We start from the raw sequence: 24,936 nt of genomic DNA, 5'->3' as shown, positions 1-24,936 counted from the left end.
TCTATGAATTCACATAGTAAGTGAAGAGAGTAAAGACTTCCCATAAAGTGAACCCTCTGATTAGAATTTGGAATTTTATGAAATAGTGTGGATTGAGAATTTGATCTTTCATGTGGACTATCTAGGAACTTATCATGATTTTTTAAATTAATTTTTTATTGGAGCATAGTTGCTTTACAATGTTGTGTTAGTTTCTGCTGTACAGCAAAGTGAATCAGCTATACGTATACGTATATCCCCTCTTTTTTGGATTTCTTTCCCATTTAAGTCACCACAGAGCATTGAGTAGAATTCCCTGTGCTATACAGTAGGTTCTCATTAGTTACCTATTTTATACATAGTAGTGTATACATGTCAATCCCAATCCCACAATTCGTCCTTTATAATCTTTATTTTACACCAAAGCATTAACACGGTACAGGTGGAAAATGTTACATTCTAGAGATTATCACAAACTGTTAAGTGGGAAGAACGAAAGGTTATATGAATTTGGTTTTAGAGAAGTCCCTATTGATTCTGGACAGCATTTTTGATAATCTTCCAATAATAATTATCATGCAATGCGATATGTAAGTAGAGTATTGCATAATAGAAACAGCAGAGCTTTTTGATCTGAAAAATAAATTGAAAACACCTTTGAGTTCAAACACTCATTTTGTCCTGCCCATGATCTTGGAGTTAATATCCATGCCATATTTTAGTCATAGTTTCCTTGTGTTAAACTGAGGAAAGTGATATTTACCTCACTTGGTCTCTGTAAGAATTAAAGATGGCATTTATATATCCTTAGCATGGTGTGCCTTGTACAATAAACACTCAATAAATGGTAGCTATTATCAAATCCTATTATTTTAAGAAGATAATCTCAATAATCCAATGTAAAAGAGAAACAGTAAAAAGATAGCCTGAAAACCAATCATTATTTAGCTTTATCCAGAAAGATTTTAAGAGAAATGAGAAACTCACCTCATGTTTTTCTGAGAGGAAAACTAAACTGCAGAAAAACTGACTCATCCTAAGGGCTGATTTAACACATTATAAACTCTCATAGTTTACTTGTCTTTTTCTCTACTTTGATTTAACTCATTCCTGATGACTAACTCAGGGGTGATTGATTTCTCTGTTTATTCCTTCATTCATATATTCACTCATTCATACATTCATTTATTCATTCATTCTATGAATATTTTATGAACATAAATAATGCTCTAAGCACTGTGTTAAGGTAAAACAATACAAAAAGGGTTGTTATCAGCAATGAGTTTATAGTTTAAAAGAAGAGACAGCAAAGCAAATATTGTATGTAATCTGGTGTGGTTTCATGTTATAACAGAGGTATGTATAGAATTATGTAAAAATACATCTCAAAGTCTTAATAGAAACTAAAGGTACTGGGAGACTGTGGAAAAAGACACAGAGAAATGATTGAGAAGCTGGTATTTCTTTTTTTTTTTTTTTTTGCGGTACGAGGGCCTCTCACTGTTGTGGCCTCTCCCGTTGCAGAGCACAGGCTCCGGACGTGCAGGCTTAGCGGCCATGGCTCACAGGCCCAGCCGCTCCATGGCATGTGGGATCTTCCCGGACTGGGGCACGAACCCGTGTCCCCTGCATTGGCAGGCAGACTCTCAACCACTGCGCCACCAGGGAAGCCCCTGGTATTTCATTTTTAAAACAGTTTTAAAAAATATCTAGAGCACTAAATGTCTCTTTAGAGGGTAGGTGGAGCCAGATGAAGATGGAGAGATATGTGGGAAACAGATGAAGACTTTTGTATGCTGTGTTAGAAAATGTGAACTTTTAATCAATTGTTGAATAATAATGAGGGGATTTTTCCCAGGAGAGCCACATTTTCAGATATGGATCTCACAAAGTTCCCTCTAGCAGCAGAGTGGAAAAGAAACTGAAAGAGAGAGGATATAGCAATACATTACAGAAAAGGAAGTGTAGGTAGAGAGCAGGGTGACAGATTAGAATTGACTCGTCCAGTTATGCTCTATGCCTGGTGTGGGACTTGAAGAAGAGTGTGGGCTCTTGGAGGACTCCATTGGTTCAAAGGTCAAGACAAGACACTATGGTCCCAAGAACCTAATGTTATTCAACATTTTAAGTAATATCCATATTGTTTTTTGAAAGGAAAATGTGTGTATGAAAAAAGTAGTGATGTTAACTTGACTGCTGGAGATGAGTAGCTGGATAATTTCGCTCACTATGAATGTACCAATTATACCCTGCTTTTTAACAGAATAACTATACAAAGAGAGCTGGCAAACAGCTTACTTCCATTAAGATGACCAAGTCTTAGGACTCTGATATGAATAACATTGACTAAATGATGAAAATATCTAGATAAAAATGAATAATGCTCTCCAGTTAAAATGGCTTAGTGGGAAACAGTAGTAATAACCATATTCATCTGATTTCTGGCCATTGTCAATCTCTTCACTCAACACAAATTTGTGGAGCAACTCTGCAAAAACTAGTTGCTGTGAGGAAGACAGAAATGAATAAGGCATTTTTTAATACATGGAATACATTACTATATTAAAATAAAGACTTTTAACATTTCTATTTTCTTAAGATGCTGAAATATTCATAAGCCATTCTATAAATTCTCTAAATACTCACTTCTAGACCGTGGATTTTTCCTTCAGAAACATTGGTGCAAAATCTAGTGGGAGTCACAAATTCCCTAAATAGTATATAAAAACATCCTACCAAATTAGGGTAAAGTGGGAAAAGTAACAATATGATCAATATGATTCAAGATATATGGAAAGACTTTGAACAGAAGGCTGTCACTGTAGGAGGAGGCATAGATTGGAGATTGTTATAGGATATAGATGGGCTGATGAAGAGGGTGAAAGAAAGCTTCAGGAAGATAAGACTTGATGGATGATCAAGAATTCATTAGGGGGGCTTCCCTGGTGGCGCAGTGGTTGAGAGTCCTCCTGCCGATGCAGGGGACACGGGTTCATGCCCCGGTCCGGGAGGATCCCACATGCCGCGGAGCGGCTGGGCCCGTGAGCCATGGCCGCTGAGCCTGCGTGTCCGGAGCCTGTGCTCCGCGACGGGAGAGGCCACAACAGTGAGAGGCCCGCATACAGCAAAAAAAAAATGAAAAAAAAGAATTCATTAGGATTTCAAGGAAGATGAATTCAGCAAGATGGGACTAAGTCATAAGGGCATGATAAAGGATGTTGCATTCTGGAAATTAATGTAATGTGTTGAACAGTCACTGCCTCTCTGCGTTACACCTTTGCCGAGGGTGGCATGGATAAGTTGAACATGAAAGGGTATGAAATGGGAAGACATGGTGATTCCTTGGTACTGAATGAAACTCAGCTTGATATGCTTGTCTTCAGGAACACAGTGAACAGAGAAAACACCTTTCATCTCTAATAACAGTATATCTGTTTAGATTGTTTCCTATCAGGCTCTAGGCCTTTAGATTTATATTAATTTATCAAATAAGCATCTATAACTGTAGGCTCTCTCTCAAGTAATCTTCAGTCTTGCACTATTAAAAGAATTACAGATTAGTTAGTAAGTTTTCATAAGGTTCCACTATGGGTGCTAGGTATTGCGGAGATAACACAAATCCAAAAAAATGATTACAGATTTCAAGATGCCATTTCAGCCATTAGCACAGCTTCTTGCACATAAAAGCAACATGGGAAATTTGTATTGTGCTAAGTTACACATATAGGAGTAGAAAATAGAATAACATAAGAAACAATAATTCAAGGAGATACATGCTGAAATGGATATAGATGGATATAGTATATATAGTATAGACTAGATGCATATAGAATAGGTATGAACGTGAATATAGACTACTGGGGTCTTAAGTACTCAATATAACATTAAGGAGAAAGACTGGAGAAAGGACAATAGGAGTAAAAAAAGAAAAAGGGGTCATGACCCCACAGAAGCTACTGTAAGTTGAGACCACTGAGAAACAGTTGTAGTGGCAATGCTTCTTAGATTTTCTATTACAGGAAAATATTTGGTTGCCATTGATTCACTTGTACTTTCAATATCATGAAATTAGGTTTGAGTTTCAGAAAACTCAGAGAGGTCCTCAAAGGACCATTTCTTCTGAGGTTCCATAATGAAAATTTAGCAGAAAGATGATTCCTGATAGCCAGAGGCTACTTTCTTCAAGGCCAATCTTCCTTCAACTCAGATTGCTGCAGCCAGTCTCCAACTTACGCATTCACTATAGAATTTCCTGGACGCGAACCCATCTCTATAGATGAAGAAGTGACTCACAGCATGTCGGGTACTAGATGCACTGCACAGAATAGCAATAAAGTAGTGACAACAAAATCACTAAATCATCTCTTAGCCTCATTTAAATATTAGTTTATTTACTATTCTTCACTGTCAAATTGTCCATTTAGGGAAAAAAAGACAATTGTTATTATTTTCTTTTTTCGAGTGTGGAGTCCACTTATAACTGAACACAGTACTTAATCTTAAGAAAAAAAATACCCTTAAATTGTAAACCTTCTAAAAAACAGGTAAAAGACACTTTACACTTAAGCCATTCTGACCTATATGGGTTTCCAAGCATAAATATTTTAGGAATGATCGTGTAGCTTAAAGTAATCGATCATTTTATAAATATAGAATCAAAAAAGAAAAAAATCCTGTTTGGCTTTGTAAGTCATATTCTGTGAAACTTCTGAGAATTTACCTCTAAAAATCAAGGAGTTTGGATAAATTAAATTAATATTTAGCATAATCAGCATATAAAAACAAATGAAAACTAATGAATTAATACTTTTATTCTTCTTTTCAACAAAAAAGTGGCAAATTAAACTCTATAGGCCTAACTATATTATTTTATCTGCTTTAGTAATGTCTATTAAATAATTTTATGGATGCTAAAATATATTATTAAATGTTTATATTGATACTTTTAAATATTAAAATGACTACTACTTCTAATAATAACTATGTTTATGGTTACAATTTATTAAACACCAACTGCAAATGTTTATGCTCTTCTAGACACTATGGTGACATGTTTATATATATCAGTCCATGTTTTTGTCTTCAATTTATTTATAAGGAAACTGAAGCTTAGAAAAATTAAGCAACGTACTGGTAAATCTTTGAGCTGATATTTGAACCCAGGCCTACCTGACTCCTAAGCCAGTACTTTTACTCTACTCTCCTGCCTCTAAAAAACACTTGACTATTCCTTTCTAATAAGAGAGTTGAGTCTTGTGTAATTCCTTATATTCTTCTTATGAACTAAAAATCACCCAGACCAAAGCACAAATCTGATGGCAGGACAAGCCAGTTGGCTTCTCTGACTCAAGGCTAGAGAGAGAATTTGAACTCTTGTCTACTTTTTCCCCCAAAGTCTGACACACTCTGGAGCCAGTAGATATGTGAATGGGAAGAACTGTCTACGCATCCAACTGCATATGTAAGTCATGCTTCAAGGAAGGATGCCTTGTAGAGTTCCTTTCCCTGAGAAGCCTCATTTCTCAGTGAATAAAAAGAACAATCCCTTTTCCCAAAAGGAGATATGACTGAGACAGAACACGAGGTTGAGAATTTTTTTTTCAGTTTTTTCTCATTTTAGTGCCTGAGATTATTTCCCCAATAAATCACACATACAGTTCAAATAGGAATTGAATACTCAGTCACAAAACTGAATGAAATAATGCCATGTGCAACAACATGGATGGACCTAAAGATTATCATACTAAATGAAGTCATACAGAGAAAGACAAATATCATACCCTATCACTTATACATGGAATCTTAAAAAATGATAAAAATGAACTTACTTACAAAACAGAAATAGACTCACAGACATAGAAAACAAACTTATGGTTACCAAAGGGGAAATGGGGGAGGACGGATAAATTAGGAGTTTGGGATAAACATATATACACTATGTATAAAATATATATATATATATATATATATATATATATATAAAATAGATTAAGTATATTTATAATAGATTAACTGAATCACTTTGCTGTATACCTGAAACATTGTAAATCAATTAAAATTTATTATACTTCGATTAAAAAAAAAACACTAAAGACAACTAAGTGAAAGAGAAGATACAGGAGAAGGAGTTAAGATAAGAAAAGAGCAAATAAGAACTTCCTCAGGAAGATACCAAGAAATTTCAGGGCCTCTGGCTATTAGGGACAAAGGAGAAAGGTCCTGGCATAAGAAACAAAGATAGCTCAAGGTATTAGATGTAGGAATAAACACTGGAGTGAGTGCAAATATTAAGTATTGTATTTTCTGTATTATTTGGCTTATTAAAATGAAATGACAAATTGCTTCTATTTATCAAAAGATCTAAATCAATGCAATCTATATAAAAATGAATGAATTATAATCACAATAATTATAAGACTCACATGTGCTAGGCATTTTATATGTTATTTCATTTAATCTAAAAAGCAGCCTTAAAACATAGGCTGGATTATAATGCCCATTTTATATTTGGAAAAGCTGAACCTTACAAGAGGTTATGTAACTTGTTCAAGGACACACTGTTAGTAAATGACAAAACTGGAATTTGAAGCCAGGCAGTTGGATTCCGCAGACTGAATACTTACTGTCCACATTCAATAGTCATAACAAGTAATGTTACTTTCTATTCTACTCTTCCAAAAAGGGTCTGAACAATTGTATACAATTTTAAGCACTGTCATAGCAATATGTTGGCTGGGTTCTTAGTAAGGAAAATAACTAATAACTCTCAGGAATACAATTCTACATCAATATCAAGTTAGTTAACCAATAGATGTTAGAGGCCTCTGTGCCCAGTAGTATATAGTCACAATATAATCTCACAGAAAGTATGAATGAATTCAATTCCAAAGTCAATTCCAAGTTGGAAAAACCTAAGGGTCAGGTTTTTCTGAGGACAGGAGTGGCCTCCTGCTGACCTTAAATCCAGGAAGGAAAACTGGTAAGAGTAATATAAATATAACAAATTGTTTCAACAGTGGAAATAAATGTTTCCTCAATGCTGCATCAAGAACTAATAGAAAACATAAGGCTTACCTGTGAAAACATGGATATACTTTAAAAACATCATGCTAAGTGAAACAACCAGTCACAGAAGGGCAAATATTGCATGATTCCACTTACATGAGGCATCTAAAATAGTCAGATTCATAGAAGCAGAGAGTAGAATGGTGGTTGCCAGGGGCTGGAGGGAGGAGGGATGGGGAGTTGCTTTTCAAAGGGTATTAAGTTTCAGTCATGCAAGATGAATAAGTTCTAGAGATCTGCTAGACAGCACTGTGCGTGTAGTTAACAACACTGTATTGTATTCCTAAAATTTTGTCCAGTGGGTAGATCTCATGTTAAGTGCTCTCACCACAATTAAAAAAAAATGGCTTTTACAAATCTAGTATAACTTTGATATGACAAATATATCACAAAGAAAGAAAGAAAGAAAACAAAGGGAGCATAGTGCTTGAGTAATTGCTAAGCAGACATCCATAAACCAAACTATATGTGTCATTATTCCCAGGAGTAACATTGAGTGCAATTTGGGATGCAAGAAGCACAAGCAATTACACACCCTTCCATATTATTTAGTGGTAGTGTCCTTGAGGAACTCATACAACTGACAGCTGTCCCAGTTATCTACACATATAGGACTTCTTCTGTTGTTTTTTAATCAGAATACTGCCATGTGAGACATAAGAAAAATTCTAAACTCTTTAGGTTCCTTTATTTCAAAAACAAATAAGATACTTACATTATTAACAGAAGAGCATACTGGTTTCGGTCCGTAAAATCTTTGGGAAAGGACAACTGTAAAGGAAGTTCTTTTAAAGAAAGAGCAAAATATTAAAGATGGAGAGTCATTTATATGTAAAACTATAAGGTGCAGAGAAAGTTTTTTTTTTGAATAACAGCATGCACAAAACTTTACCATAGTCATCAATATGAAGCGTTTTAATTTCTGACTTTACTCTCTTCTTCTTCAGGATAGCTTCCTTCAGCATAGAATTGCTTTCCAATATAAAATATTCTGTAAGTCAAAAAGGATAGTGTAAATAATCTCTATGTGTTGATTAAGAAACAGTGTAACACAAATAATTATCCATCATTACCATTTGACAGGCACTGTGCTAGTCACCGATTACTCTCTCATAAATTCTCTTCTGGATTATTACAAGTTTCTAACTGAGCTTCTTTATTCCAGTGAAATTGTCTCCAGTTGCCCCTTATACTTGGAATTAGCATTTACGTTTTCAAAATGTAAATCTGATCATGTTATGCTTAAGAATATATTTTAAATAATACAAAATTATGTAGCACCCAATGATTTAAAATTCACAATGCCTGAATTCTAATACAAAGTTACCAAGCATGCAAAAAATCAGGAAAATATCACCCATGATGAGTACAAATTTTATTCAATAGAAAGAACCCAGAAATGACACAGATGCATATAATAGATAATGACTTTAAAACAGAGATTATAATTACATTCCATGTGTTAAGTTTTAAAAAAGCCTGAGGATATTAAGGAGAAAGATGAAAGACATTTTAAAAACAAACAAGTTAAAATTCTAAAAATAAGAACTGAAAAATTTGAGATACATGAAAACTATAAAATCTAAGATGAAAAAATACTGGATAGGATTAACAACATATTAGATACTGCAGAAGAAAAGATTAATGAATTCAACAATATAGCAATAGAAAATATTAAAATGGTTTTTTTCATAAAAACCAAAAAAAAAAAGAGAGAGAAAACTGGCAAAACATGAAGGGAGAGAAACATCAGTAACTTGCTGGAATTTTGACTGCTATATTAAAAATATAGATTTATTGGGGATTTTTATATACTAAAAATAGTGAACTTTCTAATCCATAAATATGTATGCATGTATATATCCATTTGAGTCTTTAATTTCTTCCAGAAATGTTTGCTTTCATTTTAGCAGACTGACACATTTCTATTAGATGTATATAGTATATAGTATACTATAGTATATAGTACATAGTTTCAGATGTTACTTTAAGTCGTTATTTTTAACTATTTTAAAATTTTGCCTTGCCTTATAGTATATAAAATAGTTGAGTTTTATATATTAACCTATACTTGTAATAACCCTGATAAATTCACTCATTATTTCTAATAGTATTATGAGTGTGTGTGGATTCCATTTTTTTTGTTTGTTTATTTGGTTCTGTTTTATTTATATCTTCTGCAAATAAAGGCAATTTTTTTTACCTATATTTCTTTTTCTTGCCTCATTTCACTAAGTCCTCTAATACAATGTTGCAAAGAGGTGGTGAGAGCAGACATTTTTACTTTTTCCCAGTTTTGGGGGAAATGCATTGTCTTCAACATTAAGTATGATGTCAGTTGTAGTATTTTTGTACATACCATTCATCAAGTTAAATCATTTATTTTTCTTCTGGCCCAGTTATTATTACTACTTTATTATTATTGTTGTTTTTCATTTTTAATCAAATATTTTTTCTAAATCCTTTGAGTTGTTGACAATATAACATTGTAAGTTGCATTGAATAATTATTGAATATCATAGCAATCATGGATTCCTCAGGTAAACCCCATATAGTCATAATACATTACCCTTTTATAAATTGCTGGATTTTTCTTGCTACTATTTAGTTAAGGAATTTTGCACCGATATTCATGTGAAAAATTGATTTTTTTTGTCCTTGTTATGTCTATGTTGAATTTGGAATCTGGTTGATGCTGGCCTTATATTTTCTGAGAGTATATGTGAACTTGGTATTAATATAGTAAATGTTGAACAGAATGTACCAGTGAAGCTACTGGAACTGGAATTTACTTTGTGGGAAGAGTATTAACTGTGAATTAAAACTTTTAGTAGATAATGGGATATTTATATATTGTATATCTTCCTGTTTGAATGTTTAGCAACTTTTCTTTTAAGAAATTTACCCATTTTATCTAAGATGTCAAATTTACTGCCCTAAAATTACTTATAATATTCCATTACTGGCATTACAATGTTTGTAGAACCTGTTATTAACATCATCTATTTCATTAATGAAAATGACAGTGTACTTTTTCTTTTAAGGCTCTATCTAGAACTTTATCAATTTTATTTATGTTTTCTAAGAAAATAATTTTGGTTTTTAATATGCTTTTCTCTACTGCCAGTCCATTTTCTATATCATTTATTTCTATTCTTATCTTTATAATTGCCTTCCTTCAATTTACTTTGGATTAATTTGCTCTTTTTTTTCTAAATCTAAAGATTTCCTTTTTTATAAAGAATTTAGAGATATAAACTTATTTCTAATCACAATGTTAGGTATCCCTAAATTTAGATTAGTTGTGTTTTCATTTTCATTTGGCTCAAAATATTTTCCAATTATTTTCCTAAATTCTTCTTTGATCTTTGTGTTATTTAAACATCCATGTCTGATGGCAACACCTTCTTGTTTCTTTTTTCTTGATTCTTTATTTTGGATTTACTTTTGAAGGATATTTTCTAAGTTTGTTATTCTATGTTGATAGTTTTGTATTGTTTTGCTTCCCATCAGTATTCTAAAGATTTTTCTCCATTGCTTTTTTCTGATGAGAAGCCTGCAGTCACTCTTGGCTCTCTTACTATGTATGTAATATATGGAAGTAAATGTCTTTTTATTTTTGTATCCTGCTTGAGGGTTGTTGAGCAACTTTATATTTTTCATCAGATTTGGATTTGGCCATTATTTCATCAAATATTTTTTCCATTTCAACTTTAATTTAAAATATTATAGATATGGATATTGACCTAAACTATCTTAGGGTCTGTTCATTTCTTTCATTAGCTTCCTCTGCATCTGGAAGTGTCTATAGATAATGTTTCAAGTTCACTAATATTTCTTCTGCAGTGTCTAATTTGCTTTTAGTATTTTTCAGAGAAGTTTTAATTTCACATATTTTAAGTTCTTAAAATATATTCTATTTATCACTACATTCATTTTTTCTTGATATATTTTAGCATATTTATAATAGCCAATTTATTGTATTTGTCAGTGGATTCCATCATTTCCATCATATCTGAATCTGTCTCAATTCACTGGCTTTCTTTTCCTAGTTATGAGTCATATTTTCTAGCTTCTATATGTAGCCAGTAATGTTTTATTGGATTCTAACCACTGTGATGTCTACATTGTTGAGTTCTGGACATCGTTCTGTCCTTTTATTAATTGTTGGACTGTGTTATAGCAGACGTTTAAGCTATTTGCAGGTCAGCTTTTTTTTTTGCGCTACGCGTGCCTCTCACTGTTGTGGCCTCTCCCGTTGCGGAGCACAGGCTCCGGACGCACAGGCTCAGCGGCCATGGCTCACGGGCCCAGCCGCTCCATGGCATGTGGGATATTCCCGGACAGGGGCACGAACCCGCGTCCCCTGCATCAGCAGGCGGACTCTCAACCACTGCGCCACCAGCGAAGCCCCAGCTTAATTATTTGAAAGCTTTAAAAAATATTTTATTTAGTTTGAGTGTGAATGATCTTTGCTCTATGACTTGTTAAGCTCTAATACTAAGGCATGACTCTTCTGGGATCTCTTCTAAACATTCCAGTGTTCTGACTGTTTGGAACTTTAATATATTCCAGCACTGTGTGAGCTCTGGCTTTTCCCAGGCTCAGAGTATCTTCCTATGTATGCTCAACTAGGTATTTTCAGCAACACATGCAAGATGATCCCTTGTAACCCTATGCAGATTCCTGGTGTCCTCTCTCTGTCTCTTCTTGTGCTCCAGTGTTGTCCACTTTCCCAACATTCCAGAATCTTCAACCCTTCTGAATGCCAATTTCTGTCTCAACTGTGACTCTGAGATACCCTTATACACTTATTTAATTGTTCCTCTTTACCCTAGAATTCAAAAAATAATTCTAGCCAGAGAGCCAGGACAATTACAACATTCACCTTTTTCCCCTTCTTTCAGGGATCAGAGGCCTATCGTGACTCTTGTCCCATGCTTGAAAAGTGTTGTTTCATGTATTTTAAACAGTTATTTTTGAAAAAAAAAATTCTTTAATTTTCTGTTTCACTTTTCTTTTCTTTCTTTTTGCCAAGAGGCCATGTCTACTTTCAGGTACTCCATGGCCAGAATAAGAATATTATTTTAATTGTCAATGGTTTATCATTGACACTTTATTGTTAATTACAAACTCCTTAGGATGAAACACAAGGCTTTTATGATCTGGCTCCAGCCTGCCCTATAGCCTATACCTTTGATTTATCTTAAATGTTTTGTTCCAGCCACATTGAAAAACTTTTATCTTGCAAGTGTAAATAGTTTCATTCCTGGGCTTCCCTGGTGGCGCAGTGGTTGACAGTCCGCCTGCCAATGCAGGGGACGCGGGTTCGTGCCCCGGTCCAGGAAGATCCCACATGCCGCGGAGCGGCTGGGCCCATAAGCCATGGCCGCTGAGCCTGCGCATCCGGAGCCTGTGCTCCGCAGCAGGAGAGGCTACAGCAGTGAGAGGCCCGCGTACTGCAAAAAAAAAAAAAAAAAAAAAAAATAGTTTCATTCCTCATGATTGTGTATTCACATTCTTTCTTCCAGAAATGCTTTCCACTGACTTCCTCTTTATTTGAACTGTGTCCACTTCTACCAGAAAAATTATCATATTCTATTATAACCATTAAATTTTCTGATTCTTGCTTTGGACTGTGAATCTGTGTGATTTCAGGCACACCAAACCACCTCTCTTATAAATAAGTGTCGTCCTCTATAATACAAATTTGGGAAATTAGATGTTCTCACAGATTTCTTCTATCTCCCTGATACAAGAAATTTCAGATTATTTAAATAATAGCATATTTTCAAAGAATCTATACCAAATATTCAATTATAAAATTTAAAATGTGAATAATTCAACTTTGTACACTTTCATTAAGGATTCAGCATTTATAATGTAAGACTTGTCATAAAAATGCACTTAATGAACTTAATTGTGGGTAAAAGCATTCTTTTTGTATTTAGAAACCAATATCACCTGATATTTGTTAATGACATAGGCAGCAATTTTTAGAGACTAAAGCCCATTAAACTTTTACCTTTATACCTTACTAGAGAGCATCTTGTTGGATAAATATTTTTATAAGTGGACAATAGTTTATTGTATTACAGTGACTAGCTAACTAAATAAATGAATGAATAAATACAGCTAGAGGCAGTGATATGAGAGTGATATACTAATAATTTCTCATGGCTTCTCTTTATTATCAAAAAGGAATGGGAAAAATAAATTACATGAGATAAGAGGTAGTTGAAATTTTTTTACTTCTAAATCAAAGGTATTCATTTGCTCATGGTAAAAAAAAAAATCAACCCATGGTCACAGAGAAATAAAATTATATTTAAGGAAAAAAAAATACAGAAGAAAATACACCATTTTCAAAAGCATACAGAGTTTTTTTCATGATAAATTCAGAAAATATGTTTCAATCATAGTTTTTTGTGAAACATTATGAAGACAAGGTAGTATTAAGATATGATTTTAATTGTGCAATTGAAGAGGAAAAGAGGATTAAAATGAGAACAGAAAATTAGGAAGAAGGAAGTAAGGGAGAGATGAGAAAATATTAGAGAAGAAGTATAAGGAGAGATGAGAAGGAGATGCAATGAAGAGAAAGGAAGAAAGAGAAGAGTCGAAAAATGAATTAAAGCAAAAGAAATCATATACACATAAGGAAAAAGAAAATATAAAAAGAGGAAAAGGAAAGATACCAATGAGACAAAAGACTTTGAAATACTAAGCAAAATTTTACATATATATATCATTTCCTAGTCACTGAACATTTATTTTTATTTAATTTTATTTATTTTTTTATACAGCAGGTTCTTATTAGTCATATATTTTATACACATCAGTATATACACGTCAGTCCCAATTTCCCAATTCATCACACCACCACCCCGAACCCCGGCCGCTTTCCCCCCTTGGTGTCCATACGTTTTTTTTCTACTTCTGTGTCTCAATTTCTGCTCTGCAAACCGGTTCATCTGTATAAATTTCTAGGTTCCACATATATGCGTTAATATACGATATTTGTTTTTCTCTTTCTGACTTACTTCACTCTGTATGAAAGTCTCTAGATGCATCCACGTCTCCACAAATGACCCAATTTTGTTCCTTTTTATGGCTCAGTAATATTCCATTGTATATATGTACCAAATCTTTATCCATTCAACTGTCGATGTACATTTAGGTGGCTTCCGTGACCTGGCTATTGTAAATAGGGCTGCAATGAATATTGGGGTGCATGTGTCTTTTTGAATTATGGTTTCCTCTGGGTATATGCCCAGTAGTGGAATTGCTGGGTTGTATGGTAGTTCTATTTTTAGTTTTTTAAGGAACCTCCATACTGTTCTCCATAGTGGCTGTATCAATTTACATTCCCACCTAGAGTGCAAGAGGGTTCCCTTTTCTCCACACCCTCTCCAGCATTTGTTGTTTGTAGATTTTCTGATGATACCCATTCTAACCGGTGTGAGGTGATACCTCATTGTAGTTTTGATTTGCATTTCTCTAACAATGATGATGTTGAGCAGCTTTTCATGTGTCTGTTGGCCAGCTGTATGTCTTTGGAGAAATGTCTATTTAGGTCTTCTAACCTTTTTGGGTTGGGTTGACTGTTTCTTTAATACTGAGCTGCATGAGCTGTTTATATATTTTGGAGATTAATCCTTTATTCATTGATTCATTTGCAAATATTTTTTCCCATACTGAGGGCTGTCTTTTCATCTTGTTTATGGTTTCCTTTGCTGTGCAAAAGCTTTTAAGTTTCATTAGGTCCCATTTATTTATTTTTGTTTTTATTTCCATTACTCTAGGAGATGGATCAAAAAAGATCTTGCTGTGATTTATGTCAGAGTGTTCTTCCTATGTTTTCCTCTTAGAGTTTTACAGTGTCCGGTCTTATAAATTTAGGTCTCTAATACATTTTGAGTTTACTTTTGTGTATGGTGTTAGGGAGTGTTCTATTTTATTCTTTTACATGTAGCTGTCCAGTTTTCCCAGCGCCACTTGTTGAAGAAACTGTCTCTTCTCCATTGTATATCGTTGCCTCCTTTGTCATAGATTAGTTGACCATAGGTGCGTGGGTTTATCTCTGGGCCTTCTTTCCTGTTCCACTGATCTATATTTCTGTTTTTGTGCCAGTACCATATTGTCTTGATTATTGTAGCTTTGTAGTACAGTCTGAATTCAGGGAGTCTGATTCCTACAGCTCTGTTTTTTTCCCTCAAGACTGCTTTGGCTATTCGGGGTCTTTTGTGTCTCCATACAAATTTTAAGATTTTCTGTTCTAGTTCTGTAAAAAATGCCATCGGTAATTTGATAGGGATTGCATTGAACCTGCATATTGCTTTAGGTAGTATAGTCATTTCCACAGTATTGATTCTCCCAATCCAAGAACATGGTATATCTATCCATCTGTTGGTATCATCTTTCGTTCATCAGTGTCTTAGCTTTCTGATTACAGGTCTTTTGTCTCCCTAGGTAGGTTTATTCCTAGGTATTTTATTCTTTTTGTTGCAATGGTAAATGGGAGTGTTTCCTTAATTTCTCTTTCAGATTTTTCATCATTAGTGTATAGGAATGCAAGAGATTTCCGTGCATTAATTTTGTATCCTGCTACTTTACCAAATTAATTGATTAGCTCTAGCAGTTTTCTGGTGGCATCTTTAGGATTCTCCATGTATAGTATCACGTCATCTGCAAACACTGACAATTTTACTGCTTCTTTTCCAATTTGTATTCCTTTTATTTCTTTTTCTTCTCTGACTGCCGTGGGTAGGACTTCCAAAACTATGTTGAATAATGGTGGTGAGATTGCACATCCTTGTCTTGTTCCTGGTCTTAGAGGAAATGTTTTCAGTTTTTCACCATTGAGAATGATGTTTGCTGTGGGTTTGTCATATATGGCCTTTATTATGTTGAGGTAAGTTCCCTCTATGCCTACTTTCTGGAGAGTTTTTATCATAAATGAGTGTTGAATTTTGTCAAAAGCCTTTTCTGCATCTATTAAGATGGTCATATGGTTTTTATTCTTCAATTTGTTAATATGGTGTATCACACTGATTGATTTGCATATGTTGAAGAATCCTTGCATCCCTTTGATAAATCCCACTTGAACATGGTGTATGATCCTTTTAATGTGTTGTTGGATTCTGTTTGCTAGTATATTGTTGAGGATTTTTGCATCTATATTCATCAGTGATATTGGTCTGTAATTTTCTTTTTTTGTAGTATCTTTGTCTGGTTTTGGTATCGGGGTGATGGTGGCCTCACAGAATGAGATTGTGAGTGCTCCATCCTCTGCAATTTTTTGGAAAAGTTTGAGAAGGGTGGATGTTAGCTCTTCTCTAAATGTTTGATAGAATTCAACTGTGAAGCCATCTGGTCCTGGACTTTTGTGTGTGGGAAGATTTTTAATCACAGTTTCAATTTCATTACTTGTGATTTGTCTGTTCATATTTTCTATTTCCTCCTGGGTCAGTCTTGGAAGGGTATATCTTTCTAAGAATTCGTCCATTTCATTGGCATAGAGTTGCTTGTAGTAGTCCCCTAGGATCCTTTGTATTTCTGTGGTGTCTGTTGTAACTTCTCCTTTTTCATTTCTAATTTTATTGATTTAAGTCCTCTCCCTCTTTTTCTTGATGAGTCTGGCTAATGGTTTATCAATTTAGATTTTTTTCTCAAAGAACCAGCTTTTAGTTCTATTGATCTTTGCTATTGTTTTCTTTGTTTCTATTTCATTCATTTCTTCTCTGTTCTTTATGATTTCTTTCCTTCTGCTAACTTTGGGTTTTGTTTTTTCTTCTTTCTCTAGTTCCTTTAGGTGTAACGTTAGATTGTTTAATTGAGATTTTTCCTGTTTCTTGAGGTAGGCTTGTATAGCTATAAATTTCCGCCTTAGAACTGCTTTTGCTGCATCCCATAGGTTTTGGATCATCGTGTTTTCACTGTCAGTTGTCTCTAGTTATTTTCTGATTTCCTCTTTGATTTCTTCAAAGATCTCTTGGTTAGTTAGTAACTTATTGTTTAGCCTCCATGTGGTTTTTTTTTACGTTTTTTTCCCTGTAATTGATTTCTAACCTCATAGCGTTGTGGTCAGAAAAGATGCTTGATATGATTTCAATTTTTTTAATTAATTGAGGCTTGATTTGTGGCCCAAGATATGATCTATCCTGGAGAATGTTCCATGCACACTTGAGAGAAAGTAAAATCTGCTGTTTTTGGATGGAATGTCCTAGAAATATCAATTAAATCTATGTGGTCTATTGTGTCATTTAAAGCTTGTGTTTCCTTATTAATTTTCTGTTTGGATGACCTGTCCATTGGTGTAAGTGAGGTGTTAAAATCCCCCACTATTGTGTTACTGTTAATTTCCTCTTTTAGAGCTGTTAGCCGTTGCCTTATGTATTGAGGTGCTCCTATGTTGGGTGTGTATATATATATATATATATATATATATATATATATATATATATCTTTTTTTTTTTTTTTTGCTGTGGTACGCAGGCCTCTCACTGCTGTGGCCTCTCCCATTGCGGAGCACAGGCTCCGGACACACAGGCTCAGCGGCCATGGCTCGTGGGCCCAGCCTCTCTGCGGCATGTGGGATCTTCCCGGACCGGGGCATGAACCTGTGTCCCTTGCATCTGCAGGCGGACTCTCAACCACTGCACCACCAGGGAAGCCCGGGTGCATATATATTTATAATTGTTATATCTTCTTCTTGGATTGATCCCTTGATCATTATGTAGTGTCCTTCTTTGTCTCTTTTAACATTCTTTATTTTAAAGTCTATTTTATCTGATATGAGTATTGCTACTCCAGCTTTCTTTTGATTTCAATTTGCATGGAATATCTTTTTCCATCCCCTCAGTTTCAGTCTGTATGTGTCCCTAGGTCTGAAGTTGGTCTCTTGTAGACAGCATATATATGGGTCTTGTTTCTGTATCCATTCAGCAAGCCTGTGTCTTTTGGTTGGAGCATTTAATCCGTTCAGGTTTAAGGTAATTATCGATATGTATGTTCCTATGACCATTTTCTTAATTGCTTTGGGTTTGTTTTTGTAGGTCCTTTTCTTCTCTTGTGTTTCCACTTAGAGAAGTTCCTTTAGCATTTGTTGTAGAGTTGGTTTGGTGGTGCTGAATTCTCTTAGCTTTTGCTTGTCTGTAAAGCTTTTGATTTCTCCATCGAATCTGGATGAGGTCCTCGCTCTGTAGAGTAATCTTGGTTATAGTTTCTTTCCTTTCCTCACTTTAAGTATATCATGCCACTCCCTTCTGGCTTGTAGAGTTTCTGCTGAGAAATCAGCTGTTAACCTTATCAGAGTTCCTTTGTATTTTATTTGTCATTTTTCCCTTGCTGCTTTCAATAATTTTTCTTTGTTTTTAAGTTTTGCCAATTTGATTGCAGTGTGTCTCAGTGTGTTTCTCCTTGGATTTATCCTGTATGGGACTCTTTACACTTCCTGGACTTGGGTGGCTATTTCCTCTTCCATTTTAGGGAAGTTTTTGACTATAATCTCTTCAAATATATTCTCAGGTCTTTCTCTCTCTCTTCTCCTTCTGGGACCCCTATAACGTGAATGTTGTTGTGTTCAATGTTGTCCCAGAGGTCTCTTAGGCTGTCTTCATTTCTTTTCATTCTTTTTTCTTTATTCTGTTCCATGGCAGTGAATTCCACCATTCTGTCTTCCAGGTTACTTATGTGTTCTTCTGCCTCAGTTATTCTTCTATTGATTCCTTCTAGTGTAGTTTTCATTTCAGTTATTGTATTATTCATCTCTGTTTTTTTGTTCTTTAATTCTTCTAGGTGTTTGTTAAACATTTCTTGCATCTTCTAGATCTTTGCCTCCATTCTTTTTCCAAGGTCCTGGATCATCTTCACTATCATTATTCTGAATTTTTTTTCTGGAAGATTGCCTATCTCCATTTCATTTAGTTGTTTTTCTGGGGTTTTATCTTGTTCCTTCATCTGGTACATAGCCCTCTGACTTTCCATCTTGTCTATCTTTCTGTGAATGCGGTTTTTGTTCCACAGGCTGCAGGACTGTAATTCTTCTTGATTCTGCTGTCTGCCCTCTGGTGGATGAAGCCATCTATGAGGCTTGTGCAAGTTTCCTGATGGCAGAGACTGGTGGTGGGTAGAGCTGGCTGTTGCTTTGGTGGGCAGAGCTCAGTAAAACTTTAATCCACTTGTCTGCTGATGGGTGGGGCTGGGTTCCCTCCCTGTTGGTTGTTTGGCCTGAGGGGACCCAACACTGGAGCCTAGCTGGGCTGTTTGGTGGAGCTAATGGTGGACTCCCAGAGGGCTCACGCCAAGGAGTACTTCCCAGAACTTCTGCTGCCAGTGTCTTTGTCCTTGCAGTGAGGCACAGCCACCCCCTGCCTCTTCAAGAGACCCTCCAACACTAGCAAGCAGGTCTGGTTCAGTCTTCTATGGGGTCACTGCTCCTTCCTCTGGGTGCTGATGCACACACTACTTTGTGTGTGCCCTCTGAGAGTGGAGTCTCTGTTTCCCCCAGTCCTGTCGAAGTCCTGCAATCAAATCCTGCTAGCCTTCAAAGTCTGATTCTCTTGGAATTCCTCCTCTCGTTGCCGGACCCCCAGGTTGGGAAGCCTGACGTGGGGCTCAGAAGCTTCACTACAGTAGGTGGACTTCTGTCGTGTAAGTGTTCTCCAGTTCCTGAGTCACCCACCCAGCAGTTATGGGATTTGATTTTATTGTGATTGCGCCCCTCCTACCATCTCACTGAGGCTTCTCCTTTGTCTTTGCATGTGGGGTATCTTTTTTAGTGAGTTCCAGTGTCTTCCTGTCAATGATTGTTCAGCAGTTAGTTGTGATTCTGGTGTTTTCGAAAGAGGGAGTGAGAGCACATCCTTCTACTCCGCCATCTTGAACCAATCTCGTCACTGAACATTTTAATGAAGGGTTTCTTTTTCATTATACAGGTAATATATGTTCATTGTAGAACATTAGGAAAATACTTAAGAAAAAAGAACAAAAAATCATCTGAAAGGCTGCCAGGCAAATACAAGACTTCTACTGTTTTCAAATATTGCCTTCTGGAATTTTAATATGCATTTTCAAATAATTTTGTTTAAGTGGCATAAATATTTGAACTCCTTAAACACTTAGAACTATAGCTTAAACAGTTTTGAAGAACTGACTTTTAAAAATGTATTTTTATTTTTAATCCTAGTGGGGAACTAGTGGCAACTCTATTAGAACAATTTGATGAAATTTTAATAAAGGAGTATTTACAAATATAGGACAAAGGGCAGGGAGGTCATAAGGGGTAGTACCATAACCCAGGGCTTATGACAAAGGCTAGGCCAGCAGGTCAAGAGGAGAGAGCAGTTACTTGGAGTTGGTTGCATGAAAGATCCACAGTGACCTTCACCCAAGAGTCAAAGCAACTTGGGTGACTCCACAGGGATAGCACTGGAGAAATAGACTCCAGAGTCACTTTTCTGCCTCTCTTCAGTCACCTATAGGATTCACTTTAGCTGGATCCAATTGGCAGCCAAATGGCAGCAGAACTTAAGTCATCAGTACAAACTCCTGCTGGGGTAGAGGCCATGGGAGAGAAAAACAGTTAAGAGTGGCTCTGAAAAGACAAATGGAAGATATTCAGGGCACAAATCAGTATTCCATTAAAGTTTATTTACAAATCACCCCTTTTATTATTTTTATTATGTTTTTTCACTACCATCAGTAGCATGGTTATAATTTTCTCTCTTTTTTGATTACTTTATTTCAGATGTCAAGAGAAAAATAGCTAAAAAGAAAAAGTATTGGTCTCTTCCTCATGGTGTCTTAAAACATGAATGTGTAAGGTACTAGCTGAAGCAGTAGCACTCAATCCATCACATTATAATTAAATATCTCTTCAGTATAAACTATTAAAAGGAAAAATATAGGGTAAATAGATATAAAAGATTTAAGGCTTATGGTTATTTTTTTCCAAAAGATTTGCTGTAATTTATATTTCTACCAGCAATTTATGAGAGCCTCATTATATCCTCATTAGCAATGTAAATTTTTTGATGTTATTAATTTGTTAGGAAAAATTACTTGGCAATGTTTTACTTTGCATTTCTTTGATAACTGGTGGTTTAAAGGTTTTCCATGTTTGTTAAATATTTTCATTTTTCAATATACTTTTCATGCTTTATTCTGCTTCGTGTGGCCCCAAAATGAGTTATGACTGATTCATTAGTTTAATGAATATTAAACTGAAGATCCATTAACCCAAAGATCCATTAACCCAAAGATTTACTTGCAATCAAATGTAAATTTTATCTCAATAAATAATTGTCTTTTGAAAATAAAATTAAGCACCTGATCACTGTTCACAGTCCCTTTTTGTTTTTCTTGATCCTGAGACTATCAGAATTCACTTATAAATGAGAAAATCAGAAAGGTTTCCCTCAGAGGAAAGTGTGTCATGATTTGAAACAAAAGTTATTAGAAAACAACATTGCCTTTTAACAGTAGAATAAAATTAATTAAAGTCAGGTTGGGGATTTAAAAAAATATATCATTTTGGCAGAATATGCAATGTAACACAAATAGTTGCTGTTTATTGAGTGTCTATGTTGCAAATGTATCTCATCCTCACAGAAATTTCATTTGCTATTTTTTTACAAGGAAATTGATTCTATGAGATTATATCCACAAAAGGTATGTGGTGGACTCACTTTATACACTAATTTTTCTATCTGTGAAATTCAACGTTCTTTCTACTTTATCAAATAAACTGTATTTGTTATCATTATTGTTGCCGTTAGTGTTAATATTCAACAGATTTAATTTGCTTACCATAACCGCTTTAGGATTTACACTAAGTAGAAATTAAAGATGTGCTAACTGATTTCCAACCACACAGAACTCCATTAACTATTTAGAAGTTTTGTCTTTCTCTAGAATAGGCAGGAAGTCTCCATATGGTGGTATTTGAAGAGTCTAAAAGGTCTTTCTGTGCCCTCTAAAAATGATATTTGTCATTCAACATTTTACTTTTATGCCTGTCTCTCCTTTAAGTCAAAGCATTTAAGTAAGACTACTACTTAAACCTAAGTATGTGATGAGACAGACAAAAACACAGTAGAATGAGCTACCATTGTATGGTAGTGATAATAAACCCTATTCTTGAGTCAGACGATCTTATTTGATTCTTGGCGCTGCCACCTGTTATATTAGAGTGACTCTAGCCAAGTTTGTTAACCTCTTTGTGGCTCAGTTCCCTCATCTTTAAAAAAGGATAACAAAATTAACAACATCAGGGGGTGTTCTGAGGAGTAAATGTGTTAATAAATATAAGCCTCATTTACTAGATTATGGTAAATCATTAGAGCATGAGAGTGTTGATTAAATAAAGTTTTGTTGATTAAATAAAGTTTTTAAATGAAAGAAGGAAAAGAAGGATAGATGAAAAGAAGGAAACAGGGAGGCAGGAAGCAACCTGGATATTCATTTTTAAGATCAGCTCAGCCATGTTTGTATTTATACACTCTACTATTAAAGTTCTTAAACACATTGACCACATCTTACTAGCAATGAACACCCAGCCTCTGTCATATTGCCTGATCAAGTCCTCGCTCAACAGATGATGGACAATTGAATAATTTTTCCCAAAAGTAAATGTGTTGCTCTGGAGGAAAATTTATATGAGGCTCAGGAAAGAATGAACCAGAGTATAAGGGGCCAGTAAGCTGAAATATATCTAAACGAGTCTCATCAATCACTCCTTATTCAATTAAGATACAGTAGATAGCCTATTTCAGGCATATAAGAACCAACTCCAATTGTAACATGGCTCAAACCATTTGCTTTAATGTTTCTCTTACACACACAAGGTCAAGGTGATGGTGCCGACGCTACTTTCCTCAGGCTGGGGCCTCCTTTGAAGAAGGCTCTATAGAGTACAACAGTCAGAATAAATAATATAATACTAAGGACCAATGCCAACCATGATGTTGTCTTCATGTACTTACTTGCTGGGTTGTCCGTGTCATGTAGGCTGACCACTGGAACCCCTGGACCTAGATTTTAGAAATGTATGTATAAACATTTTAAAGACATCTAAATAATGACTACTGGAAGATCACATGATAGAGTTCTTTTTTCCAAATAAAACATTTCATAGTTAAAACATAATGAAACAGAAACCCAATTATTAGATTTCATTCCTTTCTATGGATATTCTATTCAGAGAAGTAAGAATATACGGGGAAAGAAACTATTTGCAGGATTATTGTTACAATTCTCCCTCCTCCAAAATGCCCTATACTTCTATAGTTCTATGGTTTTAGCCAATCTTATGCACTTTACTCTCTTTTTATCTAGTCTTTTATAGAATCATCACTGATATTCAGAAAGTTGATTCACAACCCTGTGAACCCTCATCCACTCATTCAAGATTAAATTCTATTTACCACTTAGCCAAGAAAGAAAGAATGCATGTATATTAGAAGTATTTTGGCACAGTGGTTAAGAATCCACCTGCCAATGCAGGGGACACGGGTTCAAGCCCTGGTCTGGGAAGATCCCACATGCCGCGGAGCAACCAAGCCCGTGCACCACAACTACTGAGGCTGCGCTCTATAGCCCGGTTTGCAGGGCAGAAATAGAGACACAGATGTAGAGACCAAACGTATGGACACCAAGGGGGGAAAGTGGTGGGGGTGGTGGCAGTGGTGGGATGAATTGGGAGATTGGGATTGACATGTATACATTAATATGCATAAAACAGATAACTAATAAGAACCTGCTGTATAAAAAAATAAATAAAATAAAATTCAATAATTCAAAAAAATAAAAATAAAAGCAAAAAAAATTTCACCCACAAGATAAATTAAAAATTGGAACTAATTATATATTAATTTTAAAAATACATTAACTGGAATTGTTAATTATTTCAAATATACAGGATAATTCAAGTGTAACCATAAGATGTTATCTTAAAACTTCACTTCTCTAAGGAACTCTGCCTAGGGGTCTAATGGTTTTTCTCTGGTGTAATCCAACAAGTACTTCTCTTTTTTGATTACTTTATTTCAGATGTCAAGAGAAAAATAACTAAAAAGAAAAAGTATTGGTCTCTTCCTCATGGTGTCTTAAAACACGAATGTGTAAGGTACCAGCTGAAGCAGTAGCACTCAATCCATCACATTATAAGAGGACATCTCCCATTTCATCTCTGGGAAATACAGTATCCTATTAAAGGGACAGTGATTCCTATCAGTATAACCTAGAGATACCATACTACTATATGTTACCGGATAGAAGAAATAATTGGGGTGAACATAATTTCTCAAAATTGAAGGGGACTAGACCCTGGGAATTAAATTTCTATAGATCCTAAATTTTTTAACAACCAAGCCATTATTTTAATAAGGAAACTATTGCTTTTCCTAATGTCTAGGTAAAATTGTTCATTATTCTAGCTTGACTTTGCTGATGTAAATATGTTTATTCACTTTTCTAAAAGCTCCATGTCAACCAGCACTTATTGATCATGTGTGTGTGCACATATTGACTTACTCTCAATTTCTATCTTTTAAATAAAGTAATGGATACAATTTCTATCTCAATAAACCCCTAATTTATAACTTTTTAACAAAAACTTATATAAACTAAGAATATCAAATCATACAGCTAGGGTAATCATTACTAATGATAGTAATAGATACTGATCAAATAAAATGAATAAAATAAATTTTATCAGAAATCATCTATTACCTTTACAGAGTAATAAGAAATGTTGATTCATGGGACTAAAACTGGCACCAAAATATGTACATTGTTCTTTCATAAAGTTACATGAAATGCACTGACGATTCAATAATCCTTCAGTAGAAGCACTGGGGAAAGAAAAAGAAAGTTAGAAATGCTACTGTT

General features: G+C 34.9%; 1 protein-coding gene across 9 annotated transcripts in view; it reads right to left on the bottom strand.

Annotated features, from left to right (window-relative positions):
- DPP10 (dipeptidyl peptidase like 10) overlaps window positions 1–24,936 on the bottom strand; it is a 1,311,492-nt gene that overhangs the window by 38,353 nt on the left and 1,248,203 nt on the right. For all 9 annotated transcript variants that reach the window (XM_032638357.1, XM_032638358.1, XM_032638361.1 and 6 more), the window contains 4 exons: window positions 24,778–24,899; window positions 23,031–23,078; window positions 7,937–8,035; window positions 7,760–7,829 (listed from right to left, as the gene is read on the bottom strand). In XM_032638357.1, coding sequence (XP_032494248.1) covers window positions 7,760–7,829; window positions 7,937–8,035; window positions 23,031–23,078; window positions 24,778–24,899 — 339 coding nt within the window. The remainder of the gene's footprint in view (window positions 1–7,759; window positions 7,830–7,936; window positions 8,036–23,030; window positions 23,079–24,777; window positions 24,900–24,936) is intronic.

The sequence above is a fragment of the Phocoena sinus genome, chromosome 7, assembly GCF_008692025.1.
Source record: "Phocoena sinus isolate mPhoSin1 chromosome 7, mPhoSin1.pri, whole genome shotgun sequence".
Lineage (NCBI taxonomy): Eukaryota > Metazoa > Chordata > Mammalia > Artiodactyla > Phocoenidae > Phocoena > Phocoena sinus.
The sequence above is the reverse complement of the archived record's forward strand: the minus strand, read 5'-3'. Positions and strand labels throughout refer to the sequence as shown.